The sequence below is a fragment of the Acinonyx jubatus genome, chromosome A2 (assembly GCF_027475565.1).
Source record: "Acinonyx jubatus isolate Ajub_Pintada_27869175 chromosome A2, VMU_Ajub_asm_v1.0, whole genome shotgun sequence".
In the NCBI taxonomy this organism is placed as follows: Eukaryota; Metazoa; Chordata; class Mammalia; order Carnivora; family Felidae; genus Acinonyx; species Acinonyx jubatus.
Genome location: NC_069383.1, coordinates 102,365,978 through 102,382,821, shown reverse-complemented (window position 1 = coordinate 102,382,821; position 16,844 = coordinate 102,365,978). Strand labels below are relative to the sequence as shown.

The following is a 16,844-nucleotide window of genomic DNA, read 5'->3' as shown; positions in this document are numbered from 1 at the left end:
CCATTGGCAATAAAGGGGAAACAATGGAGATTTGTCCAAATTGGGGGAAGTTATGCATTCTGAGATTAAAGAAACATAACGAGTCTTTAGCCAGATGAAAAAATATACCTTCTCCTAAACGCATTTTCTCCGTGGGAAAATCAAGAAGAATATCCTAAATATTGCCAGAGGGTGGGGACGGGGACGCAGAATACTTGCAGACAATTATACGCCGTGTACTTCCAAAGCAACAATAACCATCCAGAAGCCAATGAGGTGTATGTAGGTTACCAAAGAATCATAGCCATTAAACTAGAATTCTAAATTCACCTGGAACAGTATTAAAAAGTGAGGATGAGTTAGTTAAGAAACAAAGCTAGAAGTTTGTATCCTTGAAAGAATTACTGAAAATTGAACTCCAGCCAAAGAGAGTGGAACCAGGAAAGAACAAATTGGGTACCAGAAGCAGAAGTAGACAAAGAAGCACTGGTAAAATACTGTGGAAAAGTTAAATGAATAGTAATACTTAAAGATTCTAATGACAATTAGAATATAATAATAATAATATGTTATATATTTAATTACATATATAATATATTATTAAAATATAATAATTATGTTATATAATATATATAATATATAAAAATATATATATAATATAATGATATTATATTATATAGTTAAAAATTAATATTAATAATTATAATAATCAACGAATTTCAATGAAATAAGACGAAAGGTAGGAAAGAGGAAGTGTATCAGAGCCAATGTCCTATTGTTAAAAGACAAGTCACACAAGACTTAAAAAAGTTTTTTTTAAATGTTTATTTTTGAGAGAGACAGAGCATAAGTGGGGGAGGCGCAGGGAGAGGGGGAGACACAGAACCCAAAGCAAGCTTTGTGCTCTAACTCATGAATCGTGACATCATGACCAGAGCCGAAGTCAGACGCTTAACTGACTGAGCCACCCAGGCGCCCCTAGACTTTTTAAGATGTTTTATTTACATGGTGCTAAAAACATCATTTGCCAGCATTTAAAATTCAAGAGCTTTCTCATAAAGATGTGACTTTCCATTAACTTGAATACACATGTTGTAAATTTTAACTTAATCACTTAGGAGACCATACATAGAAAGTAAGTTTCCAAGACAATTGAAGAAAGTAGGGAAGCATTAAGCCTGGTCTGTGGAAGGGGTGCTATGAAAGGAGAAAAATGGAGAACAAGGAAAAAAGAAAGCATGGTTGTAGAAAACATTAGCAATTCCCATGTGTATCTGATCTCCTTTCACTTATTATTCACACCTTCTAGGAGGATGGAGAATCACTTTTACAGCCAAACAGGAAATATAACGCGAAGGACTCATTTTACAAGTCCTCAACACAAAAGTAAGCATTTTTCCCAGTAGAGTTTTGATTTAAAAATGTATTTCTTCTGGGGCACCTGGGTGGCTCAGTCGGTTGAGTGCCTGACTCTTGATTTTGGCTCAGGTCATGATCCCAGGGTTGTAGGATCAAGCCCCGAGTCAGGCCCCGTGCTCAGCACAGAGCCTGCTTGGGATTCTCTCTTTCTCTCTCTCTCTCCCTGTGCCCCTCCCCCTACTCTCTCTCTCTAAAATAACAAAATTAAAATTAAAAATAAGGTATTTCTTTCATCTTTTGTGACACATCCCCCTTTGTGTCCACAATGTCCTGGATGCTGTGAGTAATTCAGAAAACATCAGACACAGATATTTACTCACACTGATGGCTGAAATAAAACAGGTCAAGGGAGAGTCTTAAAGAAAATCTACGGGTAATAGAAGCATAAAACCAAAACATAAAAGAAATGGTCAGTGAGAGGAGGAGATAAGAGTACAGCATCATAGAAAACAAGAGCAGAGAAAGCCTGAAGGGGTTCATTTACGCAGTCAGAAACCATATTCAGCTTTTGCGATGTGTCTGTGCCTTAGGCTGTGAGGTTCGTCAGGGAATAAGGCGGACAGAGATCTCTGCTCTCAAAGAGCTCTCATTCTAAAGGCAGACGGACAATAAGGACAGACATAACACATAAATAGCTCATATCCTAGAAGATGATGAGGCTGTGGAAACATAGAAGAGAAAAGGTAGAATGGGAAGAAGCATCTGGAGCGTCCTGTGTATGGACGGTAGGCTTCCGTAGTGAATAGGATGTGGGGAGGGGGGGCTCCTTAAGTGATGGGGTTTGAGAGCAGCTCAGAAGACCTAAGGGACTGACTTGCAGATGTCTGGAATGAGCATTTTCCAGGCAGAGGGAATATACAGCCGTTTGGAAAGCCTGTGTCGGAAATGTGCATAGGGTCAGGGAAGAGAGGGGGGCTAGGGTACCTGGAACAGAGTAAGGGGGACATTAGGAAGAGAAGATGGCAAAAAGCAGGGAGTGCCCAGAAGCTGATGTCCAGGGGCATTTTTTTTTAATTTTTAATGTTTTTATTTATTTTTGAGACAGAGAGAGACAGAACATGAGCAGGGGAGGGGCAGACACAGAATCCAAAGCAGGTTCCAGGCTCTGAGCTTTCAGCACAGAGCCTGACCCGGGGCTCGAACTCACAGACTGTGAGATCACGACCTGAGCTGAAGTCGGATGCCTAACCGACTGAGCCAGCCAGGCGCCCCGACATTTTAACCAACTGTAAACACCAGGGCTTTATCTGTGAGGGAAGTGAAGGTCTAGCAGAGAAGCGGCAAGATCAGACTTGCATAGGAAAGCAACATGGTGGCCACTGTGTCCCCAGCCAACTGATTGGGTCAGGGAGAATTGGGAGGCATCTCTAGAGGTCGGGTAAGGGCAGCTCGTTGGGAAGGTGGTAGGAAGGTGTCAGCCGTGGCTGGCTCCTGGATGTGTTTTAAAAGTAGAGCCGACACAATGTCCACATTGGAGGTCGTGAGTGTCAGGGAAATAGAAGTCAAGAACAATTCCAAGGCTTCGGGCTAAGCAGCCGGATGGATCTGAGATTGATTGCCATTCCTTCAACACGGTTGGAAGCAGGGGAGCGGGTTCGGAGGGAAAGGTCAGAAGCGCATTTTAGAAGAGCTGAATATAAAGATGTTCATGAGACATCCAAGTGGCTATGGCAAGTAGGCAGTGGGGTGTGCGGGTCTGGGGTTTGGGAGAAAGGTCCAAGCTAGAGATATAAGTGTGTGTGTGTGTGTGTGTGTGTGTGTGTGTTGGGGGGGGGGGGTCATGTCCTAGAGACAGGTGTGAACTGGCAGGCACGCAAAGGGTGTAGGGAGTGAAACCGCAAATGGCCAAGTACGATGAGCACTGGGAAGGGGTGATTGCAATTGCCCAGTGGGCTTTTTGAAGTCAGCAGAGCCACAGAGAGTGGAGAAGCGATAAGGATGTGTGTGCACCCGGCAAAGCACTCCACCCGCCCCCCCAACCCCTCCCTCCCGACACTGTGCTGAGCCCCACTGACGTGCTGCAGATTCCAGCTTCGTGGTTTTCTTTCCTACCGATGGCACACCCAGCACCCAACAGGTTCATGAAATATACATATGATCGGATATTTTCCCAGGCAGCTTATAAAAATATAAAGAGTATATAAGAAACGTGGGATCAAAATCAGAATCATGCTTTCTCTCTCTCTCTCTCTCTCTCTCTTTCTCTGCAACTCTTGTTAGCAGAAGAAAACAGCATTGGATATTTGTTGACGAACATGATGCCATTTTGTTCATGCAAATGTCACCGAGTAGCCCTTCCTCTTGTGTGTTTTGTGCCTAAGAAATGTTCTGGGAGATACCCGTCCGTTGTGCAAGCTTGGGTTTCAATCATCTTTGCTTAGCTTGCATCGAGTTGAAAATGAAGGCTTTGTAAAGAATGTTACTTCAAGCCCGTTTTGCGGCTGAGCTGGGGGGAGGAGAGGCAAATTCGATTTGAACATACACTTGTAGATTCAAAGGCAAAATCCTACTTTTTTTTTTTTCTGTGAACAGTGCCAGTTTTTAATTAGGGATGATTTTCGTTCTAACCCCTATTTCAGCCTACAACAGATAATGAGTCAGCAAAATCACTACAAGTCTGTATGGCAAGTTTGCAACAAGATCGCGTGCATTGTCTCCCCATTGTAAAAAGGCTTCAAAAAGTACGGGAACCTTCATTTCCACACAGTTCTTTTCATTGGGGTCTCGGCCACAGCTTCTTATTTTCCTTACGAAGAACGTTGTTCGTGTGTGAGCCTTCATTAACGCCAAGTGGTAAAAATATTTATCCTGTTAGAATAGGCTGCATCTTGGGGCACCTGGGTGGCTTGGTCAGTCAAGTGTCTGACTTCGGCTCAGGTCATGATCTCACAGCTCGTGGGTTCAAGCCCCATGTCGGGCTCTGTGCTGACAGCTCAGAGCCCGGAGCTTGCTTTGGATTCTGTGTCTCCTCTGTCTCTGCCCCTCCCCCGTTCATTCTCTCTCTCTCTCAGCCTCCCAAAATTAAAATAAACGTTAAAAAAAAATAGGCTGCATCTTTTTAGCAACTCATGAGAAAACAAATGACTGTACTAATTCGTATGACTGTTCTAATGAAGATGCCCGTACTAATTTATACTGTTTACCAAGCTGCGATGCTTTAAGAGCACTACTCAAAAAAGCCAAATAAACTTCATTGACATTGAAAAAAAGAAGAAATACATAATATGGAGCTGGATTCCGGAACCATAGAGCAAGTTGAGAAAAGAGCTCTGGAGAAGATGTCGACAGCCTGGGGGCTGGTGGTGAGATCCTCGGTTCTACCTGCCATCTCTGGGGCTTTGGCAGCCTGCAGTCTTTTGGGCCCTCAAGTTTCTCATCTTAAAAATGAAGGATTATAACTAAATGGCCTCTGATTTCCTCTCTGGCTTTTGATTTTATCCCCTATTGTATTTTTTTGAATGTTTATTTATTTTTGAGGGGGCGGGTAGGGGCAGAGAGAGAGGGAGACACAGAATCCGAAGCAGGCTCCAGGCTCTGAGCTGTCAGCACAGAGCCCAATGCGGGGCTTGAACTCACAGACCAAGAGATCATGACCTGACCCAAAGTCTGATGCTCACCTGCTCAACCAACTGAGCCACCCAGGAGCCCTTCCCTTACTGTATTCTCATCTTGGTTTCTATCAGAAAAAGTTCCAGTGGTCTTTTGAGAAACAGTTAATGATTTGGCTAAATTTGTGATGCTTTATTCAGAATTTTTTTTATGTTTGTTTCTTTCTTTTGTTTTTAAATCATTCTATTTGATAATCTCTTTTAAAATATATTGGGGACGCCTGGGTGGCTCAGTTGGTTGGGCATCCAACTCTTGATTTCAGCTTAGGTCATAGTCTCACAGTTGATGAGATCGAGCCCTACATCAGGCTCTGTGCTGACAGTCCAGAGCCTGCTTGGGATTCTGCTTCTCTCTCTCTCTCTGCCCCTCCCCCACTCTCTCCTGCACTCTCTCTCAAAATAAATAAACATTTAAAAAATAAAAGGAACAAAATATGTCATATAAAAGTTTGCTTAGGGAAAAAAAAACTTTTGTACCCTGTATGGAAAACTCCATAAAGTATTCATGAAATGTATCAGAGCCTCAAACCGAGATGCATCTTTGAAGACTCAATTCAACTCAGGTTAATTTCTGACTACACTATCCAGATATTGTGTCAGAAAAGTGCACCATTTAAGCTTTTGCTACAACTAAAAATATTTCATGAGAGTTAGATTTCCTTCGGGAATTTTCAGACTGGGTGAGTTGAAAACATACACGCCAACAAACACACTGTGGAGCCATCACTGTGCTGTCTGACTTCACAGATATTAATTTATTGAATCCTCACATCATTCCTAGGTGGCAAATATAATTTGTATGTTGTGTATTTAAAAAAAAAATTTAATGTTTATTTTTGAGAAAGAGAGAGAGACAAAGCATGAGCAGGGGAGGGGCAGAGAGAGAGGGGGACACAGAATCCGAAGCAGGCTCCAGGCTCTGAGCTGTCAGCACAGAGCCTGACATGAGGCTTGAACCCATGAACTGTGAGATCACAACCTGAGCCGGAGTCAGACACTTAACAGACTGAGCCACCCAGGAGCCCCTGTATGTTGTTTCTTATCTGCTCTTTTATCCCAAGCACCTAGCACAGTGCTTGAAATATAGTAATTTCCAAATAAATATTTGTTTGGAGTCTATTTCACTGCATTGGTCATGTATATCTGTCAAAAAGAGCAGAACTTTCAAAACTTGAAATACCATTGAAAGATGGTACCTTTAGATCCAAATCCTACGTATACAATCCTCGCACTTACTAAGATGGCTGGACTCCTTGTACCATTGGTGTGGTGGGACAACGGGAACGTGGCTCCCTCTTCAGAGGCGGATAATTTGCATTTGCATCCTGATGTCCACCACCAGTAGCTGAGCGACCTTAAGCAAACAAATTCCATTCTCTAAGCCATCGTTTGTTTATTTGTCAGTTAATGGTCTTTCGGCCCTGCTGCGAAAGTCAAATGATTTTTCTTTTGTGTCAACTATAAGATGTATATAAATAGGTGCATTGGTTTTCCACTGCTGTGTAGCAGATGACCACACATATATCAGCTTTAGACCACAAGACTGTGGTCAGAATGTAAGCGTGCCCCAACGGGGTTCAAGACTTGGGGTTTCTCAGGCTAGAATTGGAGAGTCAGTGGGGGCTGGATCCTTGTCTCCCAGGAGCACTGAGATTGTTGGCAGAATTCCATTCGTTCCAGCTGCTGGGCTCGTGAGATGTGTCTTCACGGACAGCTGAAGAGTGTCTGGTGTGTTCTTGTCTCTTTTTAGGGGGCACCTGTTTAGGTCAGACCTACTTAGGAAAGCCCACCTTTGGATTCACTCAAAGTCAACCAGTTAGGGGACTTAATCACACGGGCACAATCCCTTTGCCATATAAAGTTGCCATACAAAGTATCGCAGGAGTGACCTCTTGTCATACTTACCCGCTCTGCCCACGCCAGACGGGAGGTAGTTATATATGACATGTACCCCTGGGGGGCAGGAATCTTGGGGGACACCTTAGAATTACCTGCCTGCCATGAGACCACAATGACTCATACCAATTGCAATATGCATTTTTCATAAAATATCATTATTTAATTTCACAGAGCTTATGAAGTTGTTCCTTGGGATAAGATGCTACCACCGAAACTTGATCCAGAAGAAACAACAGTGGAAAAAGCTGCTGACCCGATTTCACGGTGCTTTACATGGAAAAGATATGAAGGGGTACCAGCAATAACCCAGGTCAGTGATCAGGGACCTTAATTGCACAGGCATCATTCCTTTTCCTATATATAAAGTTGCATTTTCGCAACCATGCATTTATTTCTATTTTTTTTTAATTTTTTTTTTTAACGTTTATTTATTTTTGAGACAGAGAGAGACAGAGCATGAACGGGGGAGAGGCAGAGAGAGAGGGAGACACAGAATCAGAAGCAGGCTCCAGGCTCTGAGCCATCAGCCCAGAGCCCGACCCGGGGCTCGAACTCATGGACTGTGAGATCGTGACCTGAGCTGAAGTCGGACGCTTAACCAACTGAGCCACCCAGGCGCCCCACCATGCATTTATTTCTAAGCTGAAGTCTAAAACTTTAATACTCATTCTATTGTAAGAAATATGGAAAGCATGCATAAATATGTACACTTATGGAACTGAGTTCCATGTTTTAATATTTTAACATTGTCTATGTTGGACTTTTTTTCTAAACTTTATTTGTTTTGAGAAAGAGAAAGAGCACACGGGCACAAGCGAGGGAGGGGCAGAGAGAGAGGAGAGAGAGAGAGAGAGAGAGAGAGAGAGAGAGAATCCCAAGCAGGCTCCACGACAGTGCGGAGCCGGACACAGGGCTCAATCTCACGAACCGTGAGATCATGACCTCAGTCGAGATCAAGGACTTGGATGCTCAACCAACTGAGCCAACACATCACTTTTATGAAGCGAAAGCCACGCTCCTTGACAGGCCATGTCTCCAGTTCTGTTATTTGCCCCCACTCAGCCTCCCCTCTTCCCCCCCCGCCCCGCCCCCGACATTGTGTTCCTCTTGCTTCTCCAGCCCCACCCCCACACTGCACTCTACTGCATCACTTTCTACGCGGAACCTCAGTGGAGGCCTCATGGGCCATGCTCTTCCTCAACACGCCATGTTGTTTTGCAAACAGGGCTCCATTGCCTTCAGTATTCCATTTTTTCCAGGCTAAATCCCGTGAATCTTTCAGGTGTTATCTTGGACCTCACTTTTACCTTTCCAACCCTGGATTAGATGTCCCTGCTCTGTGCCTGCAAAGCATCTAGCTCCTCCTTCCGTTGACCTCTCTTCCTTTGGTTCTGTTCCTCGCCCCGCAGAAGTCTGACAAGCACTGGGGCCACCTCTCATAATGTAGCTCTTTGCGATGTAAAATAACATAGCACTAAAGAGGAAGATTATTCTATTGACATACGGTTCTAACCAGGGGCTCTTAAGAGGTTCATGAACCACAGGGTGAGAAGCCCACATTATTTTGAAAAACTTTTTTGGCTTTTATAGAGAAAAATGGCAGCGAGAGAGGAAAAACATGGCTACAATAATATAAAGTCTCGGCACGGGATTCGCATGTGCCTTGATTCTTACGGCTGTTTTTAAGAATCTCTCACCTACTTTAAAATATTTTTACATCTTTTGAAAATTGGTCACTTTTTCAACCTCTTTGGCATTTAATTAATCATACCAGGATCCAAAGTTCTCCCTGGCAAGATGAGGTTCAAAGCTCAGGGTCTGGGCAGGACTGAAAAGGGGAGACCAGCCTGGGGCTGCAGAGAGTGAACCTAGGTGGATCCAAGTGAAACATAATCTCTGGGATGAAAACAAAAATGAGACCTTTTCTGGGGCACATGGGTGGCTCGGTTGGTTAAACGTCCGACTTCGGCTCAGGTCACGATCTCACAGTTTGGGGGTTCGAGCCCCCCCATCGGGCTCTGTGCTGATAGCTCAGAGCCTGGAGCCTGCTTCGGATTCTGTGTCTCTCTCTCTCTCTGCCCCCTCCCCACTCATGCTCTATCTCTCTCTCTTTCAAAAATAAATTAAAATGTCAAAAACAAAAAAATGAGACCTTTGTCAGGACTTCAATCCAAAGGAGTTGGATGATGAGGCAGATTCCAGCTGTGGAAAAACAAACTGGGAAACTGTGGGTCTGAGAGCAGAGCAGAGACCAGAGGGGCTCTGGGGCAAACCCCCGAAGTGTTAAGGATGCTTGGGGAGTGCGTTCTGTTGGGAGCCTGGGGCTTACCATTGATGCGCTGGGGACTGTTAAGAGCGCTGGAGATTATATACGAGAATTTACAGTAACTTGTTCATTAACTATGTCCTTCATTTTGATGCCGATTTTAGATGGTTGGTGGACTCTGGGACAGATTTCAAACAAGATCTTTCTTGGCACCCATCAAGCCAGTGACTTTGTAAGTTTTATCTCCTGATGATCTCGTTACTAAATTTTTCACTAAAACATCTTTGTCATTAATATATCTGGTGCTCCATGGGGCGCCTGGGTGGCTCAGTCGGTTGAGCGTCCGACTTCGGCTCAGGTCATGATCTTGTGGTCTGCGAGTTTGAGCCCCCCGTCGGGCTCTGTGCTGACAACTCAGAGCCTGGAGCCTGCTTCAGATTCTGTGTCTTCCTCTCTCTCTGCCCCTCCTCTGCTCATGCTCTGTCTCTCTCTGTCTCAAAAATAAATACTTAAAAAAATTAAAAAAAAATATGTCTGGTGCTCCAGCCCACAGGTGAGAGAGGGGCTGAGGGGCGTATCCTCTGGAGAATATTCCAGAGACCTCAGACTTCCATCCCTGGGACAGGAAAGAGAACTCAAATCTGTCTCAGTTGCTCAGCGATGCCTGCCTGCCTTTTCTTACACCTCCTTAAAATTTAGACTATGAAATATACCACAACTATTTAAAAATAAATTGTCCTTTAAAAATGAATTTTTATATCAGTAAAAAAAAAAGATGAGGTGAGAATGTGCCAAATTATAATCGAGTTTAACTGCCGCGTCTACTGTTACAAATAGTGACAATATTGAGAAAAATGTTGTCTTGTCAGCAAACTTAGATTTTGCCGACCCGTATTCTAAAAATAATGTGTAATTTTCTTGATAAGGATCGTTTAAAATATGTTTTGCCAATGTGTAAAACATCCCAATATAAAAAATAGATTCCAGCGTATATGTTGAACGGCAATCATTTTTTTAAAAAAGAGTATGACACTCAAAAAATATAAGACTCTTGAAAACAAAGCAAGCTGATGTCGCTGTGATCATATTCAAATATCTTTTAAAAGAATAAAGATGGAAGGCATTGGTACCCATTCTTACATTACATGAGCGCTAACAAAAATACCTTATTAGCATCTTATTTACATCATGTGGTGAAATGGCAGATAACTCATGCAGATGATAGAAATTTGTATTCCGGTTTGTACGAATCATTGCATTTTTTAAATAAGAAACCATCCGATGAATGAAAAGCTTTATGTCTTAGTCGGTAGGCCACATCTCCAAACTTTCAAGAATGCTGCTCATCCTGCAACCTTCGTCTATGCAAAGGTTGCACTGAGGATCCCACACTAAAACCTGTATGGGAATGTTTTACGGCTATACTCATAGTGCCAAAACCTAGAAACAACAAAGGTATTTTTCAACAGGCCAGTGGAAAAGTATACAGTGGATAAACATATACATGAGTATACAACCAATGTTTTAATGTTTATTTGTTCTTAATAGAGAGAGAGTTATAAGACAGAGACAGAGCACAAGCAAGGGAGGGCCAGAGAGAGGGAGACACAGAATCTGAACGAGGCTCCAGGCTCCGAGCTGTTGGCACAGAGCCCGACGTCGGGCTCGAACTCATGGACCGCGAGATCATGACCTGAGTTGAACTCAACCGACTGAGCCACCCAGGCGCCCTGGTGTGTGTGAATCTTAAATGCATTTTGCTCAGTGAAAATAGCCACACCCAAAAGGTCACATATTGTATGACTCCATTTATACGACATTTAGAAAAGGCAAAACCACAAGAAGGGGATAGAAAAATGGCGGCCAGGAGTTGGGAAGGGGGAAAGGGATGTGCATGGAGAGCCTATAAGGGGAACATGAGGGTCATGAACTGTTCTGTATGGTTCTGTGATGGTGGCCACATGACTCTTTGTGTTTGTGAAACCCAGAGAACTAACCACCACAAAGAACAAAGTTTATTGAAGGCAACGTGAACTAAGTACGTACATGGAAACACCGATATGTATCTACATACATTCCTGCCCAGGGTGCTGGGGGAATCCAGGATGGAATGCAGATTGTGACAAATGAATCCGTGCTACAAATAAATGACATGACTACACTTGAGTGGATGGGGGCAAAACCGGGTGATCTTAAAAAAGGCTGGGCCCTAATAAATTTGGAAATAGTATTTTGACCGAAAAATGTGAGGCTAAAGACAAAAGGAATGCATGCATATAAGCGCTATACTCCAGGTGGTACGTGTGTACCCGCAGGGTATGTTCCCGCAGGGAAGTGGGTTGGTGATTCTAATACTTCTGACATATAGGGTTGAACAAAATGAAACTTTTGGTGGGAAACAGGAGGCAAGTTTCACGCTGTCAGGAGGAAATAAGTAAGTAAGTAGGTACTAAGAGGTGATCAGGACGTATCCTGTGAACTCATGTTTACTTTAATACAGATAGCAGATACAGAAATAGACATAAATATGAGGGTATACACAGACTCCTACACATCCACCCATCCCTAGCTCTGTCCACTCAGAGGACCCCGGAGCAGGGACACCCCAGCAGCCACAACCATATCTAGCACCCACATGCTGGCTTTGAATCACCATTCTCCGATCAAAGAAATTGTGAGACCCTTGGAGAAATGGCTGATTCTGGGGTGGGTGTGGGGAAAATACAAAATAGACCTGGTGTTCCTTGTGAGGCTGTAAATAACGGGGATCTTGTGCAAGTCACTGAACTCTGTGCTATGGCTGTTTCACCTCCACCATGGAGGATTAGACTGGATGGTCAGTAGGATCCACTCAACGTGAAGGTTCTGTGTCTCAGCAAACCAGGGGCTTTGCCAAATATTGCCCCACCAATCACTAAGGAGGTGTGCAGCAAAAGGGAAACCTAGGGGGCGCCTGGGTGGCTCAGTCGGTTAAGCAGTTAAGTGTCTGACTCTTGATCTCAGCTCAGGCATTGATCTCAGGGTCATGAGCTGAAGCCCCATGTTGGGCTCTGTGCTAGGCGTGAAGCCTCCTTAAAAAATAGGGGGTGGGGGTAACCCAAGAGGGGAGGCTCTGAAATAGGGCTAAAGAGAGCAAGCAAAGGGGCGCCTGGGTGGCTCAGTCGGTTGAGTGTCCGACTTTGGCTCAGGTCATGATCTCGCGGTTTGTGAGTTCAAGCCCTGCGTCGGGCTCTGTGCTGATGGCTCAGAGCCTGGAGCCTGCTTCGGATTCTGTGTCTCCCTCTCTATCTGCTCCTCCCCTGCTCACATGCTGTCTCTCTCTCTCAAAAATAAAGATTGAAAAAAATTAAAAAAAAAAAAAAAAAGAGAAAGCAAGCAAAGACGTGTGTCCATGACACTTGGAGTCAGTTTATTCTGCTTTGGCTTTTCACTTAAAACTACATCTTTAAATCACCTCTGTTTACCATTGCAAACTTTTATGTTATTATTTTATTTTATTTTATTTATTTTAAGTTTATTTATTTACTTTGAAAGAGAGAGAGAGAGAGAGCACGCTAGGGAGGGGCCGAGAGGGAGAGAGAGAATCCCAAGCAGACTCCACACTGCCAACACAGAACCCAACATGGGGTTTGAACTCACAACTGTGGAATCATGACTTGAGCCAAAATCCCGAGTCGGATGCTTACCTGACTGAGCCACCCAGGAGCCCCTACATTACAAACTTTTGGAGGTTAATTCCCAGGAGGCATCTCCAAAGAGATTAAATCCCAGGAGGTATGAATAAGAGAAATACTGTAACCCTTGGATGCTTATTAAGTGAACATCACTAACTCCATTGTGCACATTTTCTCTTTCTCTCAGTGTGAGTCCAAGTTCCAGAAGCAAATACATCCCTCTTTATACGTAAGTGATACCGTTTCTTAATGTTTTAAAAATTACTAGATTTACATCTAAATTGTAATTGCTTTCAGCTCAGTCATGTCTGTAATTTATTGTTTAAGACAATTTATACTTTCGAACAGAGTTCTAACGTTTTGCCAGCCCAGAGCCTGCTTAATGTCAGGACTTTCATCACAGATTTGTTAAAGATTATGATAAAAGAAAGAAAGGGGGAGCGGCATTTTTTCTGTTTCCCCAAATTGGTTATTTTATGAAGTAAAATACCCTGGATGCTCCTAATATTGGGTGTTGTCAACCAGAAAGGCTTTTATACTCGATGCAGAAGATACGACGTGCTCCCTAACACTAAGTACGGGAAAATGTGTCTCCTTTTTCTTCTGAGTTTAAATGTGGCTCCCCATGGAGAAGTCACAAGACTTCTCACCGTGTCCTCACAGTAGTAGGGCTGTGTGGGCCCCCTAATCCCACTCCCGATGGCTTTGCCCTCGTGACCTGAGGTCCTCACACCTCCTGCTCCCATCACCTTTGGACATTAGGATTTCAACACAGGAATACGGGAGGAACATAAACATTCAGGTCATGGTGCCTTGGAACAGAGTAAATCCAAGAAAATGGAGGCCCTGGGCCTTTAATCTTTGCCCTTGCTGCCACCATTACTGTTGCCTCTTCTGCCCTACGATGGAGCTGACTACTCTTTCCAACTAGTGGCCCCAGCAATGGGACAAGGACACTACGCCCTCTGGCTGACAGCACCTCCGCCTTGTCTCAGGGCCCTGAAGGCACATGGCTGGGCATCCCGGATTCCCGGGCACCTGCCCAGGTTCCCATCTCCAACAGGAGCCCGGTTGGTTCTGGCGGATGCCAGTCCCTGCCTTGCCCCCCGGGGCCAGCCTCCGGTGAAGGAGCCTCCCTGGGCTGCACAAACAGCTTCTTTCTTTGCACAAAAACACAACCCACCTGTTCCTCTCACGCTGGCCCAAACTTCAGATCACGAGAGCCTGGCAGGTATTACTCTGTAAAAGAGGAAATCTCTTTTCTTAGTTTTTTAAGACAAATTGTTCTATCATCATGGTTATTATTATTATTGTTGCTGTTGTTGTTGTTTCAGTTTTTCATCGATTTTAGCAAATAAGATTCCCTTTGAATGTTAGGGCACTTTTTACCTCTTCTTCTGTTTTTCTTATGAAGAAACACACGTTTTCTTTTCTTGTCACGCAAACAGGGGTTGTGTGCAGTCTACAAATGCTGATGATGTTGACAACCCCTTTGGAGACATCACATCTCTCGCCAAGCCTCGGGGCTCCAGGATTCTTTATACAAACACAAGTCGGTGAGTTCCACTTGTAATTACTCCCCTTATAGTGCCATTTGGGGTGAAACACGGTGATGGGCTTTATCATAAATGAGGGAATACAAGATGGCCTGCCATCGAATGTAGTTTAAGAAGAAAGACACCTGCTGTCCCAAAAGAAACGTAGCTCCCCACAAACGAGATCATAATTCTGTGCACTGATGGACCGGGGTGCCTTGATGCACAATAATGTAATATATCTTATATTCCATGTTTTGCATGCATGTAAAAAATATATTCACATAAACTATAAAGACATTTCATATATTATAAAATTTATATATTTTATAAATATAAATTTTATATTTTTTATATATTTTAAATATTTTGTATATTTAAAATTTATATATTTCATAATATATAAAATATTATATATGGTATAAGTATATTATATCATTTATATTTTATAATATACAGATAATATATACAATATATTTTTCTATAATATACTTATATAATATATAACTTATAACATGTAATATATAATATATAAAAATATAATTTGATATGATATAATATAATTTAAAAGTGATAATGTATAACTTACAGTTTACGATATGCAATATATTATACAGAAGGATATAATATAACATAAAGTTATAATATATATCTTATAATTTATAATATATTATATATGAAATATATAAGATGACATATAACTTTATATATAAAACATATCATATTATATAATATATTGTACATAGTATATATCTTATATAAAATAAATACAAAATATATTTAATATATAATATATAACTACATTTAATGTGTACTATTTTAAGCTATATATAATATGTTTATGTATAATCTATATATATATCTATACATAGATATATATAGATATATATACATATATATTTGCTTTCACCAATGGGAATATGGGGGCTCAGAGGTCAGTCACTTCCCTAGGACTCACCAGATACAACTGGAAGTTGAAATCCTGTGCTCTTTTCATGAGCCACTGAGTTGCTGACTGCCATGGATATTATCCCAGCAGTTTCTGCCGGCAGAGACAGACAAACTTGCAGATTTCATGCAAAGCCAAAGTGTGAACTACGACAGTATTTTCAATGTTAATTGATTCCTTGTTTGTTTTTTAAACATCAGTTGCGCCCATGAGACAAACAAGTTGCATTTCGCACCAGCTGTCCTTCGAACTTACTCTGTTGCAGGTTAAATTTAAGCAATGCCGTCTCCCACAATGGTCTTAAATTTCCCTGTTACCTTTTCCGACTATGTAAAGTTTTTGATCATTTGGGCAAACTATGAAGTATGTCTCAAATCTAACTTTGGCGTTAAAATATAGTTGTGTAACTTATGTCACTTAACTCTCTACATAACACACCCAAAGGAAAAGGCAAGAGAGCCTGTAAAATGCTCCAGGCACTGTGTTAAGAACTGTGGTAACATAAAGATACAAAAGACAAAGACTTGGCCCTCACGTAGCTTAAGAATCTGAAGGGCAGATAAACGCTGTACACAAATAATTACGATAAAAAGCAGGATGAAAGAAGTCCCCCCAAAAGTTAGCTTAGCGTTTTCGAAGCTCAGTAGCACAGAGAGGTCACTTTCACTCGTGAGACACACGGGATGCGTGTGACGTCTGAGCTGAGTCTTGAGGAAGGATCAGTTGGTGTGATTCTTCCATAAATTTTGCAAGGGAGTTACTGCTATTAAACATAGTAATTCTAAAGATTTTAAAAGGATATGAAGATGAAACCACCTTAAAAATATCCTACAGGTCTAAAGATTTATTTTGTTTTTTTTCTTTTGAAATGTGCCTTTAACTTTTGCAACATTTTATGAGACATGCTGGCCAAAGAATCCAAACATATTCTCTTGGGTCATTCCTCCAAGAGAATGAAGAGGGGTTTGGCAAGCATTGTAAGAATTTGATGTAAAACATCCTATTTAGCCTGAATAACTTTGGGCCGGTCTACCTCGGCTTGCTGTGGATTTCTGTTTCTGAGGAAGTGAAATTATGCGTGGCTCCCGGAAAAGAAATTGAAGACGTTGGTTGCACTTGTCCGATTTGGCCACTAGAGGGCCACCAGGCTCGCAAAGTTTGTTTCGAATCCGGTTTCCATGTTTAAGGTCCTCTTAACCTTTTAACACAAAGAAATGGTTTTCACTTTTATTATGAAATATTAATAGATACATAAATATGTAGTGTCATAGGTAACATATAAAGTGAAATAACAAATAAAAGTCTGTGTTTTCCTGCCTCGCTAAAGAAATAGTATTTGACTGTTTTAGTACTTTACTAATGTCTTCTAAGCCATGTGTGGGTGCCTCCCAGCCTCACCACCCAGATCCCGCTTCCCAACCCAGAAGCCACGCGTCTTTGTGCTTTTCCTTACTTTGTTTTGTAGTTTTACTACATACATGTAGATGTCTAAACAAAATATATTTTTTTAAGTTT

General features: G+C 42.2%; 1 protein-coding gene across 2 annotated transcripts in view; it reads left to right on the top strand.

Annotated features, from left to right (window-relative positions):
• The window catches only part of SPATA48 (spermatogenesis associated 48), a 53,850-nt gene that overhangs the window by 24,918 nt on the left and 12,088 nt on the right, over positions 1 to 16,844 (top strand). For both annotated transcript variants that reach the window (XM_015064583.3, XM_053218728.1), the window contains exons 3-7: positions 1,289 to 1,365; positions 7,077 to 7,215; positions 9,336 to 9,403; positions 13,033 to 13,074; positions 14,294 to 14,401. In XM_015064583.3, coding sequence (XP_014920069.1) covers positions 1,289 to 1,365; positions 7,077 to 7,215; positions 9,336 to 9,403; positions 13,033 to 13,074; positions 14,294 to 14,401 — 434 coding nt within the window. The remainder of the gene's footprint in view (positions 1 to 1,288; positions 1,366 to 7,076; positions 7,216 to 9,335; positions 9,404 to 13,032; positions 13,075 to 14,293; positions 14,402 to 16,844) is intronic.